A 23,014-nucleotide genomic window follows, 5' to 3' on the forward strand; every position below is an offset into this window, starting at 1 on the left:
GGGGAACAGTGCAATAGTTTCAGTAGTGTTGCAAAGCCACGGGGATACCATTGTGCAGTGTTAATTAGTGCTATTAGTGTGTTGCTAAATTATTGTTTACCTTGCCATTGATACAATGTACAGTAATATTGAGTATGGTCACACGCACTTTATGTACGGCAAAGCAAACGGGAATGCGGTAGAGGCCGCTAGGTTATATCGCGAGACTTTCCCTACGAGACAGCAACCAGACTGAAGAACATTCATCAGAATACACGAGCGGCTACGAGAACATGGGAGCTTTACACATTGTTCCAGGCCGGGAAGGCCAAGAAGAGTACGTACCCCTGAATTAGAAGAACGCGTGCTCCAGGCAGTGGACGGAAACTCAGGAACGAGCACAAGACGTGTGAGACTTGCCGAACGCGTATCCAATACTCTCGTATGGCACATTCTCCATGAACAGCAGTTGTACCCATACCATTTGCAACGTTTCCAACCTCTGACCCCCACAGACTTTCCGGCGAGAATGCAGTTTTGTCAGTGACTTCGCATTAACCGGGATCTCATATTTGCGATTTCTCCAACACGATTTGCCGCTTCTACTCGAAGATATACCTCTCGATAGGCGTCAGCGACTGTGGTTTATGCATGATGGAGCGCCAGCACATTTCTTTAACCGTGTCAGAGAACATTTACATGCCCGATTCGGACGAAAGTGGATAGGACGTGGGGGTTCTATTGCTTGGCCACCGCACTCCCCGGACTTAAATCCTTTAGATTTCTTTCTCTAGGGCCATGTGAAATTGCAAGTTTATTCTACTCTTGTTGCAACATTAGAAGACTTTCGAGAAAGGGTTGAACAATGTTGCGGACATATTCAACAGGATGCCGACATGTTATCACGAGCACGTAGATCTTTGCGAAGACGGGTACGAGCATGCATTCGCATGAATAGACGACACTTCCAACATTTACTTTAATGATAGAGGTAAGTTAATTTCTCATGCATCTCTTCCGTGGTTACATATCTGAGAATTTACTGTTTACCTTGTGATTAATACTGTACACATTACCAACATGACGATTTATGTTTGTTGATATGGACAAACATGACATGTCCATTATTTTTTGCTTGTTGTAATAGACTTACGCGTTCAACATGCGGAATGTTTCAGATTCGCCTCCCACATACTCGAATGTTGTCATGCTTTTCCCATTGCAGTCCAGTTTGCGGATATTCGTTACGTTAACTCCTTAGCACATAATGCTTCATCAGTGCCTTGCATACCGTTTGATTTACCTAAGTGCTACCACACTTGTACGTATGCATTAGTTGTCGGAATTCTTCCTGGAGCCATTTACAACGTACATTACCACACTTCGGTTACCTCTCTCATTTCCTGCTGGTTATGCAACCACACACGGTACGTAAACATTGTCCGCCATTTTGTATCTTTTTGAGCTTTCGACCTGGTACCACGACTTATGAATTACTGGTGGATAGACTCGCCCTCGATATTCATCTCGAGCCCCCTTTCCTTGGACAATTTTCCGGGAATCCTCCGTTTCTTCGGGGAATCACTTGCGCGCGCATTGCAGTTATCAACCATGCATTTCTGCATAGCGCAGGTCTGACTTTGATAGTCATTCGTTGGACCGCCCTCTGTCCGATTCATACTTTTTGATATATTCGTCTCTAAACTTCATTTTCCCACACTTTCGACAGCCCCTATCTCCGTTACGAAGCGTTTGCGGACACATGTTTACTAAGGCTTTTTTGTTAGTTTTGGCGTGTACTATCTATGGTTTAATTTATGACCATTACTTATTAAACACCCTGTATATGGTATGAACCATGATCCTACGATAAATAGCAATGAGCAGTACCTGCTTAACTGAAAATCTATAATTTACCTAAAAAACGCAGGATTTTAAAAGGGTTAACTAAACATGAATAATACGTAACTTTAAAATCGAGCATACGGAACATATTGCAAAGATCAATTTAGTGAGACATAGAATGCTCCCAGAAAGTAGTAATTAATATTGTCATATCAGAAGATATACATGTTATCTATGTAATATTCAAATTCCTGCATGATATAGAGGAGAAAGGACGCAGTCACTTTGTAACCTCCAGTAATCTAAGAATAATTCACACGAAGTATCAACAGTATTAATGCCGACTAATTTCTCGAAGTATACTAAGTACTAAATTTATCGATAATATGTGTTAGAAACTATTAAGTATATTCTATACTCTCACATTACTAAAGAGAAACTGTTTATACTTAATACATCACATACCGCCAGGGTGGATTAAGACCCTTAGAGGTCCTAAGCATTTAAAAGATGTTAGTGCCACTATATTCAAAATAAAGACAATAACAAACCATAAAATAAAATTTTATTTATCGAAATTGAAGATGGAAAATAATATTTATTTCTGTATACTTCCATTTCATTACTATTATCATTATCTCTAGATTACTATTATTATTATTATTTCCGCCAGGAACGGTTATATTTCTAACGAAGAATATGTGTGTACGTTTTCCACTGAAGTTGTACAGAACGTATACAAATTTCACAGACTGCATACAAAGTTTCCCCTGCTTTTATTTAGGCTAAGTGGGAGATTCAATTTCGTGTCCCTTGGCGGAGGTTTGCACTCTCTGAGTGCTATTGTTATTATTGTATATATCTACTAGTCTGCGGCTAGCTAACGACTTCGTGTTCAGATCCCCTAACAACGTCAGTTTGTGTTTTCAGTAAGGACTTTACATACCAAGTTTTAGATTCCCTAACAACGTTTTATCATCAGGAATTTCGGCATATAGCCATCTTATTGTATCACTTGTAACATTCATTCTTTCTTCTCTACTAAGGAAAATTAAAAAAAAAAAAAAAAAGTTGAAACACGTCTTGTTAATTATTTCAAATTAACAGCCTAAATACGAATATTCGTGTCTCCTCTGATCTAAGGAATTTCGAATATCGTATACAACAATTATACGATCCCTTTTTTCTTCTCATTTTTTCCGCCCCGACTTTTCTCCCTTGTAAAAAAAAAAAAAAAAAAAAAAAAAAAAAAAACTGAAACACGTCTTTAATTATTTTAAATTAAAAGTCTAAATACCAAATTTAAAAACCTAAACACCAGATTTCATGTCTCTGACTTTAAAGGACTTCAAGGTATAGCCATCCTGTTATAACAATTGTGTATGGGAATGGCTCCCGATCAGTGTTTCTTAATATGTTTGTTTCAGATGATGAAAGGCAAAGTGTTCCGAAAACTATGATATAATATTTTAGATGTTGAGAAACAGATATTCAGGTAGGTATTAGTTAAAATTCCTGTAACTAATAGGATTTCTGATGCGAATTCAGTTCTTTTAATTTTTTGCCACTTACAAACAACAACTTAAGACCACAAACAAATTTAAAATTCAAATTAAAATATGAAACTGGAGAAAATTGAGTTTGTAGCCTTGTTGTACAAAGATCAAGAAAAATCCAAATTTGTTGCTTTAACAATATTCTCTCCAAGAACTGGTATTTATACACACTGATATTTGGTGTATTATCTGTAATCTTGTTCGAAACACCACATAAAAAACTAAAAACAGAAAAGTTTAAGAAAAGCGTACGTAACAGCATATGAGAATGTTCTTTCCACAGCTGAATGAAGAGATTCAATTCCTGATTTAACATGGAACAAAAGACGAATAGCCCAGATCAGTTGAAAGATCAGTAGCCCAGAGGTTACTTAGTGAGTTGGTTTTATTTGATGAAATTGTCTATCGCTGAATACAGTGTTTGATCCAAACTGCTCTGTCAACCTTAAGTTTTAAATACTAAGTTCGTAAATAAAATAAAATATTAATATTCAGAAACATTTCTTCCTGTTGTATCTAATTTAAATAAAACTAACGTATGCAATCTACCTTACATACATTACCCTTAGTGCGCTGCCAGATTAAGAATCGATATCGACTAAGTTAATCCATTACAAGAAGTTTCATGTAATATATGTAATACTTGAACCTACACCTAATAGAGGTGAGTACAGGGAAAGAAAAATAAACCATTTTTACTATCAGAGTATTATCAAATGCTTTGAGATTATCCAATGTACACATTAATAAAAACAAAATGCATTGCCCTGAATTGAAATTTTAGGAATACTTAAATATTACACTTACTTCTGCTTTATACATTTTAATTAAGCCCTGGTTCACTTTGGACCACGTCGGTACGGCACTAATATTCCACAATTGATTAGAGTGTTCTGCAAACGGTCCCGTCTTCACCTAAAATTAAACCAAACACACTTCACGTTAAATCGTTACAATAAAATATACACACTTCATGTCACAATAAAATATACACACTTAAAACATTTGCCTCCAACGAAATTAGAATGAAACATTATTGCCAGCTCAGTATGTATTATAGAGGATGTTACAGAAACAAGGACCATAAGGTTTTTCTGTTCTTGTACATTTATGGTTGCTTATTTTCGGTAAGCTTGTCAAGAAGAGCTAAGTAATTGATGTTCTGGCTTAACAGTGTCTCACTACCGTTTTAGTGAATTATAAAGCGCAGGCACTGAATGAACAAAAGTGTGCTGTAGAGTGACAAAGCAAAACTTCACGTCATAAAAACTCTGAATATATACAACGTCCAGAGGGCCTTCAACAATACATGTGAAATCCATGAACGTCCTCTGTATGATAACACAGTTTCAGTGAGGTGTGCTGTATCGGCACCCAACATAATCAGAGAGTATTTCTACCAGGATGACACAGGGGAACCGCACAACTGTGGACTAATACGGCTGCAACATGTCATTCGCTTACAATTGCAGCACATGTTGACTTATGGTTCATCTGGTTTTTTTTTTAATACAGGTTACCTCCTTTCAAGGTTGGGAGATATCCCATAGCCAGCGCATTCTCCGACCTTAGTACTCTTGATTTCTTATTTTGGGCATACCTGCAGCAGGGGCTGATAAAAGCCAGGCAAGCGAACGTGAAAGACCTCAAATAACGCGCCCGAAAGGAAATAAACAACATCCAGAATAAGACATTATAACACATAATGACAGCCTTCCACAAACGCATAAAATGGAGTATTCGAAGTAATGGTGTACATCTGAAGGATGTAGCTTTCAAGAAGTGACCTATATGTTCAAGACTAATCACACACCTATATATAAAAATAAATAAGAAAATAGAAAAAATCTTTCAGTTTTATGTCCCATGATTATGGCTTGTAGGCTAAAGGAAACAGATGATTATGAAAGGAACTGATAGAATAGGAATATGGGAGCACTCTCAGAAAACCCACAAACACTATGTTGTCACACATACGTCTAACAACCTCTGAAGTTTGTTTTTTACACACACAGTAAGACAGTGTACGTATCTTGCAGGACTTAACTGTCTCTGCTACATCTCTGCAAATGCAGTTAACTGTCTCTGCTACATCTTGTGTGATTAAAAAATTGTATGAAAACATTATTTCCGAACAAAAATGAAGTTTTCGTACATTATTATAATAACTTAATAAAATATGTTCCTACTCTGTATCTAAGCCAATCAAACACAAAATGTCATGAGAGTTCTGCATACTAAAATTATTAATAATTTTATACTTTATGGTATTACGCACACGTTTTCAACTTATTTTAATTTCAGAATTTACTTTTATTTTTAAACTACACTGCTGTTTGTGAAAATAACATCACGAAAGTTGTGTGAGTTGAACGCAATTTATATCACAGAGATATTGCATGACTACACAGAAATTATTACAATGTCAGAAGTACAACTCCTCTAACCTTGATAAATCAGTGTGAAATGAAGCAACCACATGTTGTTACAATCTGAGAATCTATATATCGTGGAATCGAATCAAACAGGCGTTGGATGTGTTCCTGAGGAATTGCTTGGATCACGCTGCTTGTGTGCGAGTAGTCCACAAGATACTGAAGAATCGTGACGAACAAGATTTCGATGTGATATATATATATGTATATCACGTGACCATTACGAGGTACACACGCACTATCTTGCTGAAGTATGCCGTCTACAGTTGTCTGAATTAAGGGTATAACCTAGGTCTGTAGAATTTACCTGATGTAGTGGTCACTGATTAGGTTGCCCTCAATGCGTAGCATGTAATAAATTTTATTGTATCCATATTTTACGTAAAGACAAAGTTACGAAGTAAGACGTGAGTGAGAAAAGGTTGGTACGAGGTTCTTCAATGAGTCCTTAGAAAACGATTTAAAAAAATTATTTTGAGTATTTTTTAAAAATTTTTCTATAATCTCCTTTTAGCTCAGCATTTATTCTAGCGTTTCTCCAACTTTTTTTAAGTCGTTTAAAAAGTAGGATTTCGGAAGGTCCTCAAAATAGGAATCTGTTTAGGTGATATTGTAAGGATCCCCACGTCGCAGTACCATGCAAAAGCCATGCGTACTACACGTGTTAATAATAAACATAAACAAACAAACAGACGACGGTCCCGAAGAGGAATCGCCCACCATCGCCAACACCGGACGAAGATCACCGAAGGAAGCCGACAATACAGGATAAAAGGGAGCTGCACGCCTCAACCAACATCAATCTACTCAGGTTGATCGAACCACCTAAAACCCCTCTCACGACGCTTGGTCACCGAGAGAACCTCACCCGCAAAACCCACGACGCTTGGTCACCGGGTTCCTTTTCCTCTTTCCCACGACGCCTGGTCACCGAGAGAGAGATACCTAATCTAGACCCCTCTCACGACGCTTGGTCACCGGGTTCCTATCTTAATCTTACCCAAGTAGATATTAGAGGAATTACTTATTATAATTTGTGTATATAAGAAGACTTTTATAATAAAAAGGTGAAGGGAAAGTTCAAATCCCGAGTACATTTAATTGCGCTACCCAAGAAATTTTATAATATCCTTGTTTGACGTGAATCGTTATCCGACGAGCCATTTTTTTAATTTTGGAAATTTAAAAAAAAAAAAAAGTCACTGGGGATCAAATCTGGTGAATATGGCGGATGTTGCAATAATTCGAATGTTAATTCCATAATTTTCGCCATCAAAATTGCGCAGGTGTGCACCTGTGCAATTCTTGATGGAAGAGATTATTTTCTTTGCCAAATAAGGACGTTTTTCCTTGATTTGTTCTCCCAACCGGTAACAATAACGACGCATGCCACTCTCAATTTATTGTTTGCCTTTTTCCAAGTAATTGATGTAGATTATTCCGCGTGTATCCCAAAAAACTGCGGCCACCACCTTGTCAGCCGATTTCATCTTCTTCGCCTTTTTCGGAGCTGGATCCCCTTTTTAAACCCACTGTTTAGACTGTTCCTTTATTTCTAGAGTGTAATAGTGTCTACTGTTATGTATCGACGCAGAAACTCTACGGGATTGCGACGAACTAGTCTCCGAACTGATCACACGATTGCGTTTATTCTCCACTGACAGCAAACGCGGCACCCATCTTGCCGAGATAATTTTCAAACCCAATTTTTCATGCAAAATTGAAAACACTGTACCTTGTCATATGTCTGTGACCTCAACTAATTCGCATACTTTGATTAGTTGAGCACTCAAAACCACATCTAGGATTTTGCCAAACATTTCGGAGGAAGTAACTTCCACTGGACGTCCTGAACCCTGTTTATCATTTGTGGATGTAGCCACGTTTAAACTCATTTACCCAATTGTAAGCAGTCGCAAACACAGGAATAGATATGCCATGAACTTCATCCAATTCGGCTTTGATCTCTTTTGGTGTTAAACCTTTTAAATAGAAGTGTTTAATAACCACACGAAACTCATTTCTTTCTATTTTTTTAAAAACAAAAGTTTGTTTCTTCAACTGACTATGACAACGAAACCACGTGACGGATATAGCTGAAACTTTAACAACAGTCTAGTGAGGAATGACGCTTACTAAAAGCAACCTTTTTCGATACTACGGGTATCATCTTTCGGATTTTCTAAGGACTTATTGAACGACCCTAGTAATTACTTTTATTATTATAAACTCTTTGTTCAATTTTCGATAAGTTATCGTATGAAATTTCTGTTCACTCGATTTTTACAACCTATGAAAGTTAAGTTCGCTTGCCGTGTGGCGTGATGCCGAACACACATTTCAAAGTTGAATATTGCGCAGGCGCGACAGCTTGGAGTGGGCTGCGGGTGAGGAATGAAAAGTAGATAGGATGTCATTTCATAAGAACACTAACAGTTAAATGGACCTTTAAATCAATGTCAGCTAACAATGAATGTTGTATGAACAATCGCTGCACTTTATTAACTGACTTCGTTTCGTAATAAGGACGAATATAGAAAACGGGTTGTTCAATCCTACAACGATGTCCATGGTTATAGTGTTCTTACCAAATGCCATCTTATACAGTTCCAATTCCCCACCTATCACTCACTCCAAGCTATCACGCCCGTACTCAACATTTAACTTTCAAATGTGTCAATTGGCTCCGCGCTATCCTTGTATAACTAAATAATCATACGTGTTCATTAATACAGACATTGAGCTATCCAACCATTGTCATCTGAATGGCTGGGCACCAACATCGTTCGTCTGGGTGCCGTAGTGGTTAACCCAAACGCAATGGTAAGCAAGAAACTCGGGTTTAGTTCTCGCCCCAATCTTACGCTGTTCTCTCTTTGAATTATCCACGGATGGAGGATATGACGTATGAAAAAAATTGGTAGTTTTCTCGTGATTCCGTATACAATGTCCATACGTACTTCAATTTTTTAGCATAACACCTTAGTGAACAGTTCGATTTCCATTAACAAACGCAGAGTAAGAATTACAGTATTATAAGTACGAAGAAGGGGTTCTCACCTAAACTGTTTGTGATAATAAATTTATAGTACGCGGCAGAACATAACCAACTTTTTCCTCGAAGATCAAGATCTAAGGGTTTGCTTGTCCCTACCATAAATCCTTCTTTGTAACTAAGATTCCGGCGTTGCCGCTCCAACTCAGGTAGAATTCTATTCAGCTCTCAGTATGGCTAAATCCATTATGGTTATTATAGTAGCATCGTACAGCGTTTGTTCCGTCTAGCATCCGTAGCTTTAACAGCGTAATTGAAGAACGTACATCTCGGTTGCTAGGCTTTGCAATCAGCCCACGTCATGTGACAATATATGAAAGCTAATTTATTCTACTTTGTTCAGCTTAAAACACAAAATACTTTGATGTAAATTATGTCGGGAAGTATATAAATGTTATCGAATAGAGTGAAACTTCTCTACTCTTGGTCCAAGCCTTTGCATTATGTTTTCTCCATAAATGACGTAAAGGCAATGCTCTAAATAGAAAAGGGGGAGTATGCGCGGGGTATACTTCCTTAGATCTTCCACTTCGAGCACTACGTAAAGAAATAGCAACACAGTTTAAAAACCAAGATCTTCCCGTCTCAAATATTTTTAGTGTGTAGCTGATGCTTGTATTGCGACATTGAGCAGGCACAGCCCCTCATAGACCGTAGCTCCAGGGAGTCCGTTTAGTATTTATCTATCTTTCCTAGCTAATTTCCTCATTTCAATATGCATTTACTATTCTATTACCAATGCCCTAGCCACACTGGAATATTACTTCACGTGAGATCAGCGAAGTCAAGCAGTACTGGTCTGGTCAGAGGAACGATAGGTGTGACCATTCGTATTCACCACACAGTGTTGGCGTTACGGAATCCATCCAGCATCGTGAGGACAATTGGGAAGCTACTTGAAAGAGAAAAGTAGCGAACTGTAGTCAATGAAGCCAGCATTAACGGCGAAAGTAGCCGATCTGCTGATAACACATCACCCCACAGAAATGAATGCCATAAGTCCAGGCCTCCTAAGAGCTGCTGCGGCAGAAATTATTATTATTATTATTGCTAATAATAATAATATTAGCAATAGGCTTCATAAAAATTCTGCCTGTTTGTCTGCTCTGTTCGTAGGTACATTATTTCTAACTTTATGATATAGTTAGGCAGGTCAATAATTGGTCAGTTTCTTTCTAATGTGATTCATCACGTGTATAAAAACTGGACAAACTACAAATTAGGATACTACACACAGTAAATTCATAATGATTACTCAGATATTAACCTACATACATTAATAAATATGAGGATCTACGTAATTAAGGGTCTTCACGACAGCGAAATTAAACTACTGATAATTTTAGAGTTTTTCTGTAATATCTTCAAAACAAATAAAAATATTCGAAAAGCAGAAACGTAGTGAACTAGACAATACGATTTTGCATGTGATACCGTTATCACAACTCATCTATCTGCTTTCGATTTGCAACTGTAGATAGATTTAGCATTTTTTGCGGGTTCTGTAAATAGCGGCATACCAAAAGCAGATAGGTGATTTGTGGTAGAGGTATCACAGGCAAAATCGTATTGTCTAGTTCACTACGTTTCTGCTTTTCGAATACTGTATTTTTATTTGTTTTGAAGATATTACAGAAAAACTCTAAAATTAGCGGTAGTTTAATTTCGCTGTAGTGAAGACCCTTAATAGAATGCTTTAAAAGTTTTAAATTGTCATTATAGATAGATGGCCTGTCGAATAATAATAATAAGTTACCTCAGGACATTGAACAAAGTTATCGTGCCTTGCAAAATGTTTTTGATGGAGACAGGGATCATGTTATCATCGAAATAGATCAATCGTCCTCAGAAAATGAGGAAAACGAAAAGGACATGTTTTAAACTCTTGAAGTGTTAAATTCCAATTGTTTATTTTATCTATTTATGTGAGAATTTTTAAAATAATATTCAATCAGGTCTGATATAGTGCTTTATGTGAGATTGATTATAAGTTGCATGAAGGGCACAAACAAGGAATAATAATAATAATAATAATGCCATTTATAAAAGACTGATATTAGTGCATCTAGCTAACTCCTAATACTAAATTACGTTCATGCTATATAATGAATTCGAGCATTATAATTTATATAACCGCAAGTTCGTTGGTCGGATAACTCCCCCCCCCCCCCCCGTACGTACTGACCTGTACGTATTTTATTCCTATTTTAAATGGTTATTCTTGTTTTATTAATCTGCTTATTGGTTTGCAACACTCAGTACAGAGAATAGTTCCAGCCTTCATTGTTTACCCTGGCGACAGGGAGAGCGGCTAAGCTTTTGTAATACCGGCAACATCCAACTGGTTGACAAACCGCACGTGGCCGCTAAAAACCATTTGACAGTTTTAATTCTGGTAAGAAAACTTGGTTTAGCTTTGGAAACAAATAACCAATATTTCAATATTTTTTATCTACTGTTTTCGTTTCAGCTTATCTATAATGGAATAAGGTTTGGTTAATTTTATAAGATTAAAAGTGTAAACTGATCCCTAAGAAATGACACCTTGTGCGCACTTATCTTGGTGTTCAGTTACTTCTTGTTGCAATTGTTGAAATCTACTTAAAGTTACTTTTTGTGAAATATTAGTAATATATATGTAATTATGCTAAGGACAAGACCACACAACCAAGTTTGATTTACCTTATTTATAAACTGAATACAACTAAGAAACATATAGTCTTTAGCCTGTGCCTTTACTACATCTTCTTGAAGGAATGATCTTGGTTCAATACGTGGATGAGCTGAAAAAAAATGCCGGAAATAAAGTTTCAATTGATGAAGAAAAAACACAAAATATCTAATACAATTTTTAAGAACAAGTACTACTACAAAATATCCGAAATATTATGTTCGTACGTTCGTATAACTGATAACTCAGTTATATAACAGAATATAAAAATTATTTCATGATTGTACGTAATATTAAAAGAATTTCTTCTTCATTACATGAATGACGAGATGACACTTTGAGCAGATGTGATTTCTTAGAATTAAAACAAAGCTTTAACAGCCATAGTTACCTAAAACGTTCACTATTACCAACCAAAGATAAGTTTCACAACACTGAATTGTATAATAATTGAATATTCAAGCATGAAGCAATCTCCGAAGTTTTATTACTATTATTAATTTATTAAAGTTATGAAAGCAGTGAAGTGCACAAAAGGAAATTTGCTAGATCTTTCTAGAATAGCAATAACTGGTTATAAATAATTAATTACGACTGCGTTTAACACAATGCCTACACAATTTATAGATCATACAGCTAAAGGGATAATTTAAAAAATTAAAATTGTTATAATTTTTTTTTTTTTTTTTTTTGTTTGTTTGTTTTAGTTTAACGCCCCACGATTATGCACCGAGGCTGAAGGAGACTGTTGACGATGAGGCAGATAATAACTGTGGAACGCAGAAAGTGGAAGAAAACGGGAGAACACCCACGCACACAGTGTTTGTCCACTACAAAGCCCACTTGGCGCAGGCTGGGATCAAATCAGGAACCCCACGCACCAAAGGTGAGCGTTCTACCACTCAGCCACCGTGACTACTGAGAAGATATATAAAGGGGGCACGGTGGCTCAGTGGTAGAGCGTTCACCTCCGGTGCTTGGGGTCCCTGGTTCGATCCCAGCTCGCGCTGTGTGGACTTTGTGGTGGACAAACACCGTGCTCGTGGGTTTTCTCGGGGTTCTCTTGTTTCCTCCCACTTTCTTCATTCCACCATTTCATTCATTTCTCATACTCACCGTCTCTTGTCTCCGACTTTCTTATTGAGGTATTTCATTCTTCTCCATTTTTGCTTTAGCTTCTTTACCTTATCTTGGCATTGCACTGGCATCTTCTCATGTTTTGCCCTCAATTTGTTTGAAATAACGCTAAGTATTTTCTAAGGACGCATTTCGAATAGGTTTGCATCAACATAATGCAAACTGCAATACTCTGTGTTATTAATTTTGTGATATGACGCCAGTAGTGAAAATTCTGCACTTTTGCTATCATCTATCCTCTGCAACTTTTTTTCACATACGCACCTTCACAATTCTTAAAAGATATTTTGCTCGGGCTGCTGTCCGCAAATTTTTGCGAAAACTGACAAGGAATGAAGTTCCTGTTTCAGGGCACAATTGTCCAGCACATTTAGAACTTTTTCCTCCCATCCAACTCCTATTGAAGTATTCATTTCACTATCGTATCAATGGCATGCCATGATATATTTATTATTTTAGCAAAGTTTGCTGCACGCTTTACCAGTTTAAGAAATGAAAATTACCAAGCGAAACTAACTGCCACAGCAGCAACAAATCGTTTCTCAAAAATTGAACACAGATATTTAACATGACACTGCTGCGATACTTTGGGCACGGATTAGCCCACATATGTATGAGCCAAATATGGTTCTATTCGGCATGACTCAGCGATTTTGCACTGACGAAAGTGTGCTGACTCATGTCAACCCAGTCTGGTCTGTTTAAAAAAAAAAAAAAAATGCTCTTATTACGATCATGCCTAAATTATGAGTGATTCAAGGTCCTATTTTCAGACACTATTGAATAGATCTTACCTATTAATTGAGAACTTCCCCAAATAAAAGGTACAAATTGATAATCATCTAAACTCCAAACGCCATGGCTACCTGCAGGTTCCATTCGGTAAGTAATTTGTAATTTTCTTGCTAGTTCCAGATACCTGTAAAGACATTACAAAGTGCAATGTATTAACATCAACTTTTTGCTTCCTAGACTACCTTTTAACTAGTAGCCGAACACGTCAAGTTAATTAACTATTTACTTTAAATCTAGAACAAAAGCTTAAGGTGTGCTTTTTGTAACATAATGCGAAAAGGCCAATTCTCATGTTAAAAAAAATAAATAAACTTTCTTGTTGTCTGAAATAACAATCAATCGTGTTTAATCTGAAAATGTCAGCCACATCTTGCATACCAACATCCTCTATAATATTGACTGTTTTTCCTTGCTCTGATCTTTTCTCTTCACTATACGTTCGATTCATTTTATCGCAAAATGGTCCCATCACATACAGCCGAAACATTGTTTCCTTCTTAATGGACATTGATCCTTGACATGACTTTGTTACATCTACACGTCCAAGAGAACATTCACTGTCGGCAACCCCTGCAAGTTGACAAGAAGCTGGAGATTTCGAATCTGATGACTTGGATAATGTTTGTACTGTGTTTGTCATTTTGACCGTAGCCCCTGGTTTTGTTCGAAACTGTGCATCAGTCTGCTCTACTGTATTGGCTACATCCATTGCTTACTGGAAAGCTAAGCTTACTTGCCCTTAGAAATTACCGTCTTGCTCCTTCGTTGTACACCTCAAATACAAACTGGTCCCTGAGTACGCAGTTCAAGCACAAACTCTACTACTCAACAATATGAGATATGCTTCCTCAAACTAAGCGCAATGTGAGCCAACGACTGATATTCCTGCTGTTTGATGTCATGGAATTTGTACCGTTCTGATATCTCGTTAGTCGTCAATCCATAATGTGATACCATCATATCCTTCAACTCTTCCAACGATTTCTCAAATGACATCTCCGGAGAATACAAGTGACATAGTTGTAACAGTGAACTTCTCACTTCTATATTTATTATTATCCTTCTTGACAAGAGATCTTTGGTCCCACACCTCATAAAACAACTTGTAAGCATAAAGATTCACTGAACTATCTGACTTAATTACAACAACTACCATTCCCTGTAATTCCAACATAACAACAGATAAACAACAAATGATTAACTAAATCCTTCTTTTGAACATTATGTCTGATTATTCTCTAACCCCAATCCAACTACTTTCCATCTCAGCAATTATATTATTTCGAGTCTATCTCAAGCCTCCTTCAGTAACAGTTCCTCTAATTGCCTGTGTCTCTCTCTATGTATTCATCCTTGAAGGGAATTTTCCTGGGCTATCTAAAGAACATAGAACCATCTCAAAACACTATTAATTTTTTTTGTAGTATTACTTGTTACTCTCCGTTCACTTCTTCACTTAAAGAAATCTGTTCCTAAATATAGACAATTCAAGTAATGAATGACCCTGATAATGTTTAGAAGACTATTTTACAAAACAATTTGTGCTAAACAAAACAATTCAAGTTTAAGCACAACGAAGAAAACGAAATCGTTGTAATGTACAATTACCTATCAGGAAAATTATTCTATGTACAAATTAAAAAAAAGAAGAAGAAGAAGAAGAAGAAATCTTTATCAGAAATAAGTATTCTAAATCACAACAATAAACTAAGTCTTTTTCTTCGTTCTGTTCAGTTGTACGGTTTTGTATAACAACAGACTGTTTTTGTTTCCTCTTCGTAGTGCAGGTTTGAGGAATAAAACATACGACAGATAGCATCAAGAGATTGAAAATACAGAATTAAGAGTGCTAAATTGTAAAAAACTTAATGTGTAATTACTGAAAAAAATATATAAGAGAAGTCAGTTCTTGAAGTGTTCAGAGCAACAAGGTGGAAGGAAATATAAAGTGTTTTATTTTGAAAATAAAATTCCGACACATGCCTGGCATGGAAGACCACAATTTTTCACCCACTTGTAAAATAGTCTTCTAAACACTATTAGCAACATTTATAATTTGAATTTTCTATTTTTAGGAAAGCTTTCTCTAAATAAAGGAATGTAGTTAAAAAATAATACTACGAAAAAAAAATAAAAGAATCACAAAATTAAAAGTGTTTTCAGATGATCCTGTGTTCTTCAGAAATACTTATGTTTAGTCAATAATATAATCACAATTATTCATAGAAACAAATAGAAAATCAGAAAACTGTTAATATTTACAAATGTAGAACGACTATAAAACCCGTGTTAAGTGCCAAAATGTTGAGAAAAAAGCCCAGATGTTACTTCAGAACTGGTGGGACATATACCCCCGCGCATTGTTCTGACCATTATTTGAACTACTTCCACAGTGAATACTAGATAGCATGTTTTTCACTGAGCAGTGTTAGGTACATAAACCACATCTTGACATTAAGGTTAGTTTAAAGTGACAAGTTTAACCGTTAGATGTCACTACAGTCTTCGTATATATCTCATGTATTTTTTACCTTTCACGAAAATTCACGATTTTTCTTACAAATTTCAACCTAGAGATTTCAAATTTTTCGAGAAGGAACTTCATAACCTATCGAAGACAACAATGCGTGCCGATTTTTTATTTAGAATTTTCTTCATTGTTGAAATGGCTTGTTTGTTGAAAGGGATATCCAAACCTTTAACAATATAACTCTTTCAACAATGAAGAAGATTCAAAATAAGAAATCGGCACGGATTGTTGCCTTCGATAGGTTATGAAGTTCCTTGTCCGAAAATCTGAAGTCTCTAGGTTGAAATTTGTGAAAGAAATTGTAAATTTTTGTGAAAGGTAAAAAAATACATGAGAGAGATACAAAGACTGTAGTGGCATCTATTGGCAAAACTTGTCCCTTTACACCAACCTTAAATCGAACTTTTCCATTTTTGGAACTAAGCACGGATTTCATTTGTCTAAAAATATGATTTATCTACACTCTGTGCCTATTGTAAAAAAATAAACGAAAAATGTGTTAATTTTGAACTTGCAACACTCGTTAAGAGTAATGAAAATTGGTCTTCTTTCTGTTTTGTATTGTCAGGTCCGTTTAATACAGAGGAGATCCTGGGCACTAACCAAATCTTGATACAAACAATAACTTGGTTTCGAAATTTCTTCCTTCATTGTGCAGTACTTATGGAATTAAATGATTCTTGTATTTAAATAACAGTTTTTAACAAATATATATAGGTCCCTCGACACTTCTGCTTAAACCAGAAGAGTCCTTTACACACACACACACACACACACACACACACACACACACACAAAAAAAAAAAAAAAAAAGTATGTGTATGTACGGACAAGTGTTTGTTTTCTCCTCTGGGAGCGAAAGAAAGAAGATTGGAAATTTAAACATAGTTGCCAGCCTACGTAAATTGGTTCCAGGTCAGCATTACATTATGGTCAGGTGATGATGTCATGCAGTGAACAGAGAGCGCGCATTTTAAATCCAGTCTAGCATTGTGTATTAGGGGCTTGGATATTCGGTAGATTGCGCCAACAACTCGCGGGAGGACTTAAGTTATTGTCTTTCTCTACAGTAGATATATATTTGTGCTTGTGCAGTTTACTGTATTTTCTAGTCCTTTCTCTTATCTGTTTCGTGTTTATGCTTTTGTGTGTGTGTGTGTGTGTGTGTGTGTGTGTGTGTGTACACACACACACACGTACGTGCGTAGTTTTGTGTATATTTTGTTATGATAGGGCCAATACCGTCAACCAATGAAGGTAAAGCATCGTATTTATACCCTCCTCCAATTTTTTTCATCTTGCACCATAGATCCCGTCATGCCCTACGGACAATAATCACCGATTATCGTGCTTTTAGTGCTGTAGGTCCACTTTGCTTTCATTCTCAAGTTATTATTTATAAAATCTTATCAGATATAGATATACTGCCGGATTGGTAACACTGCAAACAATGCCTTTACTGCCGACGCGAATAACCAACGCCTTCCTTTCTTCCTCTCTCTCTCTCTCTCTCTCTCTCTCTCTCTTTTCCCACTTCTTTCCTTTCATTAAGATAGACTCTCCTTGGCACTCTGTCAACTAGAGGTTTCAGCCGAATGGATTCAAGATTTTTGAATTTATCATTCTCCACCTTTGCACAGAAAAAAGTGGAGGATGATATTTTGAGAAGTGCTTGTGAGTTTCCCAATTCTATTGAAAAAGGTAGTAGCAAGAACAACCGAAACTGCACAAATTTAATTTTACAAGACGTGTTAAAAAGGTAGTGCAAAACTTATTATTAGTTATTACCAATATGAGTTAATTTCTCTCATGAAACAAATATGCAATTACCTATTAAATACTTTACACACAACAGCTACTTTGTCTTCTTCAACAAACGCGCCTATTTTGAACAAACAACACAACAGCATAATAAAAGACATTTCATGTCCTGTTCCATAGTCGATTCGTGTAGAGTTTCCAAATCCTTCTATTAGATATTGTTCAATTTCAGGAATCGCTCGGTGAAATTCATTTGGAAGCGAAATTCTGAAAAGGTCATCAGCTCCCTGAAACACAAGAATATTTTAATCAATATTATTTAAACACGTTTTGGCAAGTAAATCTACAAAGAACAGGAAATACCTTCAGGCATACTTAAAAGAGAAATAAAAGCACGAAATGAAATGACAAAGTAAGTCTTAGGAAAAAGAAAATCGTATTTACTAGATATTTAAAACATGTAACAGTATAATATGTACATCACGTGAGGAAGTTTGGTTATATGGCTTGATATTTTCTCAATACTGAAACTGGAAGTAATAGTAGATTTCTACATACAACTCCCGGTTTCAATAGAGATATTAGTGAGAAGATAGGTACTTCAAGATTGTACTTTTTTTTTTAAAAGAGAGAGAGAGAGAGAGGTAGGTGTCAATGACAAGGTCTGCTATCAGATACTTCAAGTTTTGATTGAAATACCCGCCATTTTCTAGACCACACTGATTTCAAGATGGCGCCCACACATCAACAGAAGGAATTTTGTGCTGTGGAATACGCAAAGACCGTTATCCCAGTTCAACGCAACTTTCGGCTACAGCTTGGGGTCGATTCATCTGACAAGAACTCCATTCAGTGTTGGCATACACAACTTATGGTGGCATATTCATGGTGACAGTTTGCCTATGCAAAGGCAAAAGTATTCGGCGCCCTTCGTATTCAGAGAAGACAGTGGATAGAGTTTGGTAATGCAGTCCCCACGAAGTCAGTTTGATATCTGCGTTCTCAGGAGTTCGCACTGTTCTTGGAGCTCAAGGTTTCACATCCAACACACTATCAGTCTCTTCAAACTTCTTCACCCAAGCCAATATGGTACGAGACGGAAGTTCACCATCTCGTACTGCGTGGACAAATTTATTATCTAAATTCCGTAAGACTGAAATTTGTGGATTCATCACGATACGTTCGGGCTGCGAATTAGGTCAGACACCTCAGCAATATTTGGAGTATAAAACCTTATGGAAAATCAAAGATGGTGTACAGAAAATGAAATCTTTCAGTTTAATCCTGACAATAGTACGTTACTAAATATCGCTTCAGGTACACACACGATTTCAAGACATGTTACCCAAATCGTTCTCCATAAATTTTGCATTTCGGTCAGCGTTATTCTCTAGAACTAATTCGTGCCAATAGCAATCTTTTTGAATTCAACACCTTAAAACCAGAGTCAAGATATAGTTAAGTCTTAATTGTTTTGTTTGGTTTTCTTTGTGCTTTGTTTTGCTCTTGTTTATCAATCCCTTGTCTGTTGTTGTCCTTGACCTCCCCTTCCCTTTCCTTTTTCCTCCCTTTTTCATTTACTTATGAATTAAAGGTTACGAAAATAAAAAATAAAAAAAACATTCCCAGTGATGATAACTCGCCGGTTTCGAATGTTCAAGGCACCAGCTAAGAGTTACGCGACTGAGCGTATAAAATAATAATAATAATAATAATAAATTCATGTAGTATTTACATTTGATTTTCGTTTTGCATCCCTTTTCAGCAGCGATGCTATGAACACACTGTGATATTAACAACAATAGACAACAAATAGGTTTGGGAAATGAACCTCTATTGTTAATGCAATTTCTTGATTTGATTTCTTATATCACTCACTAAGGAATCAATGGACCATTTGTAGGCGCGGTGGCTCAGTGGTAGAGCGTTCACCTCCGGTGCTTGGGGTCTCTGGTTCGATCCCAGCTCGCGCCGTGTGGACTTTGTGGTGAACAAACACCGTGCTCGTGAGTTTTGTCGGGGTTCTACCGTTTCCTCCCACTTTCTTCATTCCACCATTTCATTCATTTCTCATCATCACCGTCTCCTTTAGCCTAACCGGCATAATCCTGGGACGTAAAACTGAAAGATTTTATTTCATTTCATTTGGACCATTTGTAACACATTATAATTTAGGTCGAGGTCACGTATTATATAGCCTCTGTGCTGAAAAGGGACACTGAAGTCCAAAACAACCATCAACATAATAGCAGAACAAAAAGAAAGAAAAAAACATCGTTTTTTGGCTGAGAATTTGTCGTCCATTGTTAATGTATTAAATTTTAAAAAATATTAGATTTAACACTAAAGTATTATTTCTGCATTCATACAAACAATAGTTAATTAACATAATCAGCTTACATTTAATGTAACAGCTAACATTTGAATTGGTGGTATCGGAAGTCTTATAATAGTACCTTCTGCTTAATTTTATCACTTATTTTCGTTAAGAGTTCATCAAACGAAGTGCTGCTCATGCGGAAATAATTAAAGAACTTCTCTTCGTCATTGCGTAAATCAATAAACATGGAAGACAAATGTAGCTGAAAATAAATAAACTGTTTTCTATGTTGGACTGAAACGCCCGCCCGAATTCGATGCGATCCTGCAGCATACTTATCTGCTCGTCTGAACCGAGCCTTAGGCTAAGGGATATGGATGATTACGGCAAAAGAATGGAAGAAGTGGTGGGATGAAAAAGTGGGAGGAAATGGGAGTACTCTGACAAACCCCACACGGACACGATGTTGTCCATTACAAACTTACTAAAAGATGGCGTATAGAAGTAGACAATCATAGTAATATGGACGCCGTTTGAGATCAACGAAGGGAACAAACAGGGTTCCAGCTACCTGCGACTTTTACAATAGAGAACAAGTCGAACCGCAATTTGGCCTTCGTAAACTCTTGCAAATTTCACGAAATGTCTCATTATTGTCCTATGCTATCTAATCGAGTGGAACAATAGCTATTCATAGGAACTATTTAATTAGCCGAGAACTATTAAATTTAATTATCGGTTATTTAATTAGCCGATTGAGGAAAAGGAAATTCATCAAATCATCATCAACTGGATTCGAACTGAGGATCAGTTCTGATTGCAACCTTGGAGACATCAACTGCTTTGACCTCAGAGGTCAATAGTTACAGTACTCTACAAAGGAACATTCAGCATACTACAGAAATACATACATATCATACACATGTATATGCATCTTTCATTATTACCACAGAAGCTAAAATAAGGAGGAAGCTGAAAAAATATTACTATTTCAAGAAATCTTTCTTTGAAGGATCGGTTGCTGCAAGAAAAAATGAAACTAAGTTACAAAACAGTTTTTCATTTTGTTTTTCCTCCCCTTTGTCGGTTTGTTGCTAGTGGATCATCCTCTACACCTTCTCACGTTTCGGGTCATTTTATCCTTGTTTCTAAGTGGTAATAATACAAATGTCCCTTTAAGAAAAGGCACATTGCTAGCAGAGGAAACAAGTTCAAACTATATTGTACCTAGCCGATATATGGTGTAGCATAAATGGAGCTTGGATATGGTTAGTAAAACGCAGAAGTGCGTCCAGCAGATCACTGATACAGTAATGGATTCTTCAGCGCCGAAAAAATAGGAAAATACACTCGTCTTCCTTTCTCTTTTCTTTCCGCTTTTAATTTGAAGTACTGATTGCCCATTTACGCCTCTTGTAAAAATCAACATACAGTATTTGCAAGATTTCTCCTCGCGAGCCACCACGAATCTAACTTAAAAATACATCCCGACCAAAGGGTCTATCTCCCTCTCTGTTTGGGTGTGTGTCTGAAGAAAGACCAGCAAATGCGTTGTTTTTCTGAGCCTAATTATGAAGTACTTTCGTATTTATTGAACTTCCTTTATGAATCTATAATTACTCTTTATAGTACAGGAAACGCGATACAAATTGAAACTTGTATCCCAATTTGCTACAAAATGTAAATCGTATTAAAAATGCTTATACAGAATGGCCCAAAATTAGGTATACAGTCTCGTACTGATTGGTCATGACATTTTATATCATTTACTTATTGATATCCACCCAGGTATTGACTTAGTTTCTTCTTTATCTGTTCTTAATTTACTTTCACTCGTACCTTAAGCTCGGAACGAACCAAAGAAAATATATTCATTATCTTAATAAATTAAAATGTCATATTGATCGATGCTGGTCTATATAGCTACTTTTGGACTACCCTGTATAAGTTTTTTCTTTTTAATAGCAAACTGCGATATAAATCTCAATTTATATCGCAATTTGTAAATTTTGTATCGAATTTTCTGTACTATAATGAGTAATTATAGGTTAAAGATTTATAAAAAAGTCCAGTATTTAACAATTAGGCTCAGAAAAACAACGCATTTGCTGTTCATATATATATATATATATATGATCCTATGTTTGGAGTACGTTACAGGCCTCCGTCTAGCAAATATATATATATATATATATATATATATATATATATATATATATATATATATATATATATATATATATATATATATATATATCGTTTATGAATTAGCTACATAACTCCTGTTAATACCCCGAAGGGAAGGAAGACAATATTTAGGATAGATCCTGCACGGAAGGACTAAAAATTCTTTAGATTTTTAAAAACAGAAATCTCGGGTAGACAATAATTTCTTGTTAGCTATCAGCTATCATGTTACAAATTCAATACTTAAGGTGTAAAACGCCAATTTATACATGCATATAATTCACCACAATCATCCACACGAAGTAGTATAAACACAAAAGGAAGATATACACTTACCTCCTTCAATTTATCATACCAGGTTCTGAATGCCTGGTTGCCAAACCGCTGTGGCTGGTCTATAGGTGGGGTTTCGTCGACCCACTTGTCCAAAGTGTCAAGTAAACCTATCATTCCAGTAGTAACAGCACTTTCGGGACATGGTGCAGACAACGGTTTTCCCTTCACAGCTTCATTCAAGGCTATAACAAAGCCCATATATTCCTAAAAATTAATAGACAAAAACATCAGTCCACACAGTTTTAACAAATATTCTTATATTTACTACACTTTCAACTGAGGACAACTTCGTAAAGCAGAAAATTTACTTCGTGAACAGCATATGATACACAACTTAGACAGATTATTTAGTTATGGAAACTACTGAATGCATATTTAACAGTATTTAACAGAGTTGGCAAAAACCG

At 36.3% G+C, this 23,014-nt stretch overlaps 2 protein-coding genes across 3 annotated transcripts in view; one reads left to right on the top strand and one right to left on the bottom strand.

The window, feature by feature from the left end:
- Nucleotides 1–3,384, top strand: part of LOC145672241 (uncharacterized) — a 38,299-nt gene extending 34,915 nt beyond the window's left edge. The window contains exon 4 of one of the 2 annotated variants that reach the window (XM_081741537.1): nucleotides 3,252–3,379. In XM_081741537.1, the coding sequence (XP_081597663.1) occupies nucleotides 3,252–3,289 (38 nt within the window). In that variant the 3' untranslated portion in view covers nucleotides 3,290–3,379. Of the gene's footprint in view, nucleotides 1–3,251 lie in introns of both variants that reach the window. The other variant, XM_081741538.1, reaches the window with a different exon arrangement.
- Nucleotides 1–23,014, bottom strand: part of LOC145672225 (serine/threonine-protein phosphatase 2A activator-like) — a 38,353-nt gene that overhangs the window by 6,077 nt on the left and 9,262 nt on the right. The window contains exons 3-7 of the mRNA XM_081741536.1: nucleotides 22,608–22,811; nucleotides 17,834–18,051; nucleotides 13,473–13,597; nucleotides 11,553–11,653; nucleotides 4,188–4,295 (exon numbers count right to left, since the gene is read on the bottom strand). Of these exons, the coding sequence (XP_081597662.1) occupies nucleotides 4,188–4,295; nucleotides 11,553–11,653; nucleotides 13,473–13,597; nucleotides 17,834–18,051; nucleotides 22,608–22,811 (756 nt within the window). The remainder of the gene's footprint in view (nucleotides 1–4,187; nucleotides 4,296–11,552; nucleotides 11,654–13,472; nucleotides 13,598–17,833; nucleotides 18,052–22,607; nucleotides 22,812–23,014) is intronic.

This window comes from Thermobia domestica, chromosome 2, assembly GCF_964235325.1.
Source record: "Thermobia domestica chromosome 2, izTheDome1.hap1.1, whole genome shotgun sequence".
Taxonomy (NCBI): domain Eukaryota; kingdom Metazoa; phylum Arthropoda; class Insecta; order Zygentoma; family Lepismatidae; genus Thermobia; species Thermobia domestica.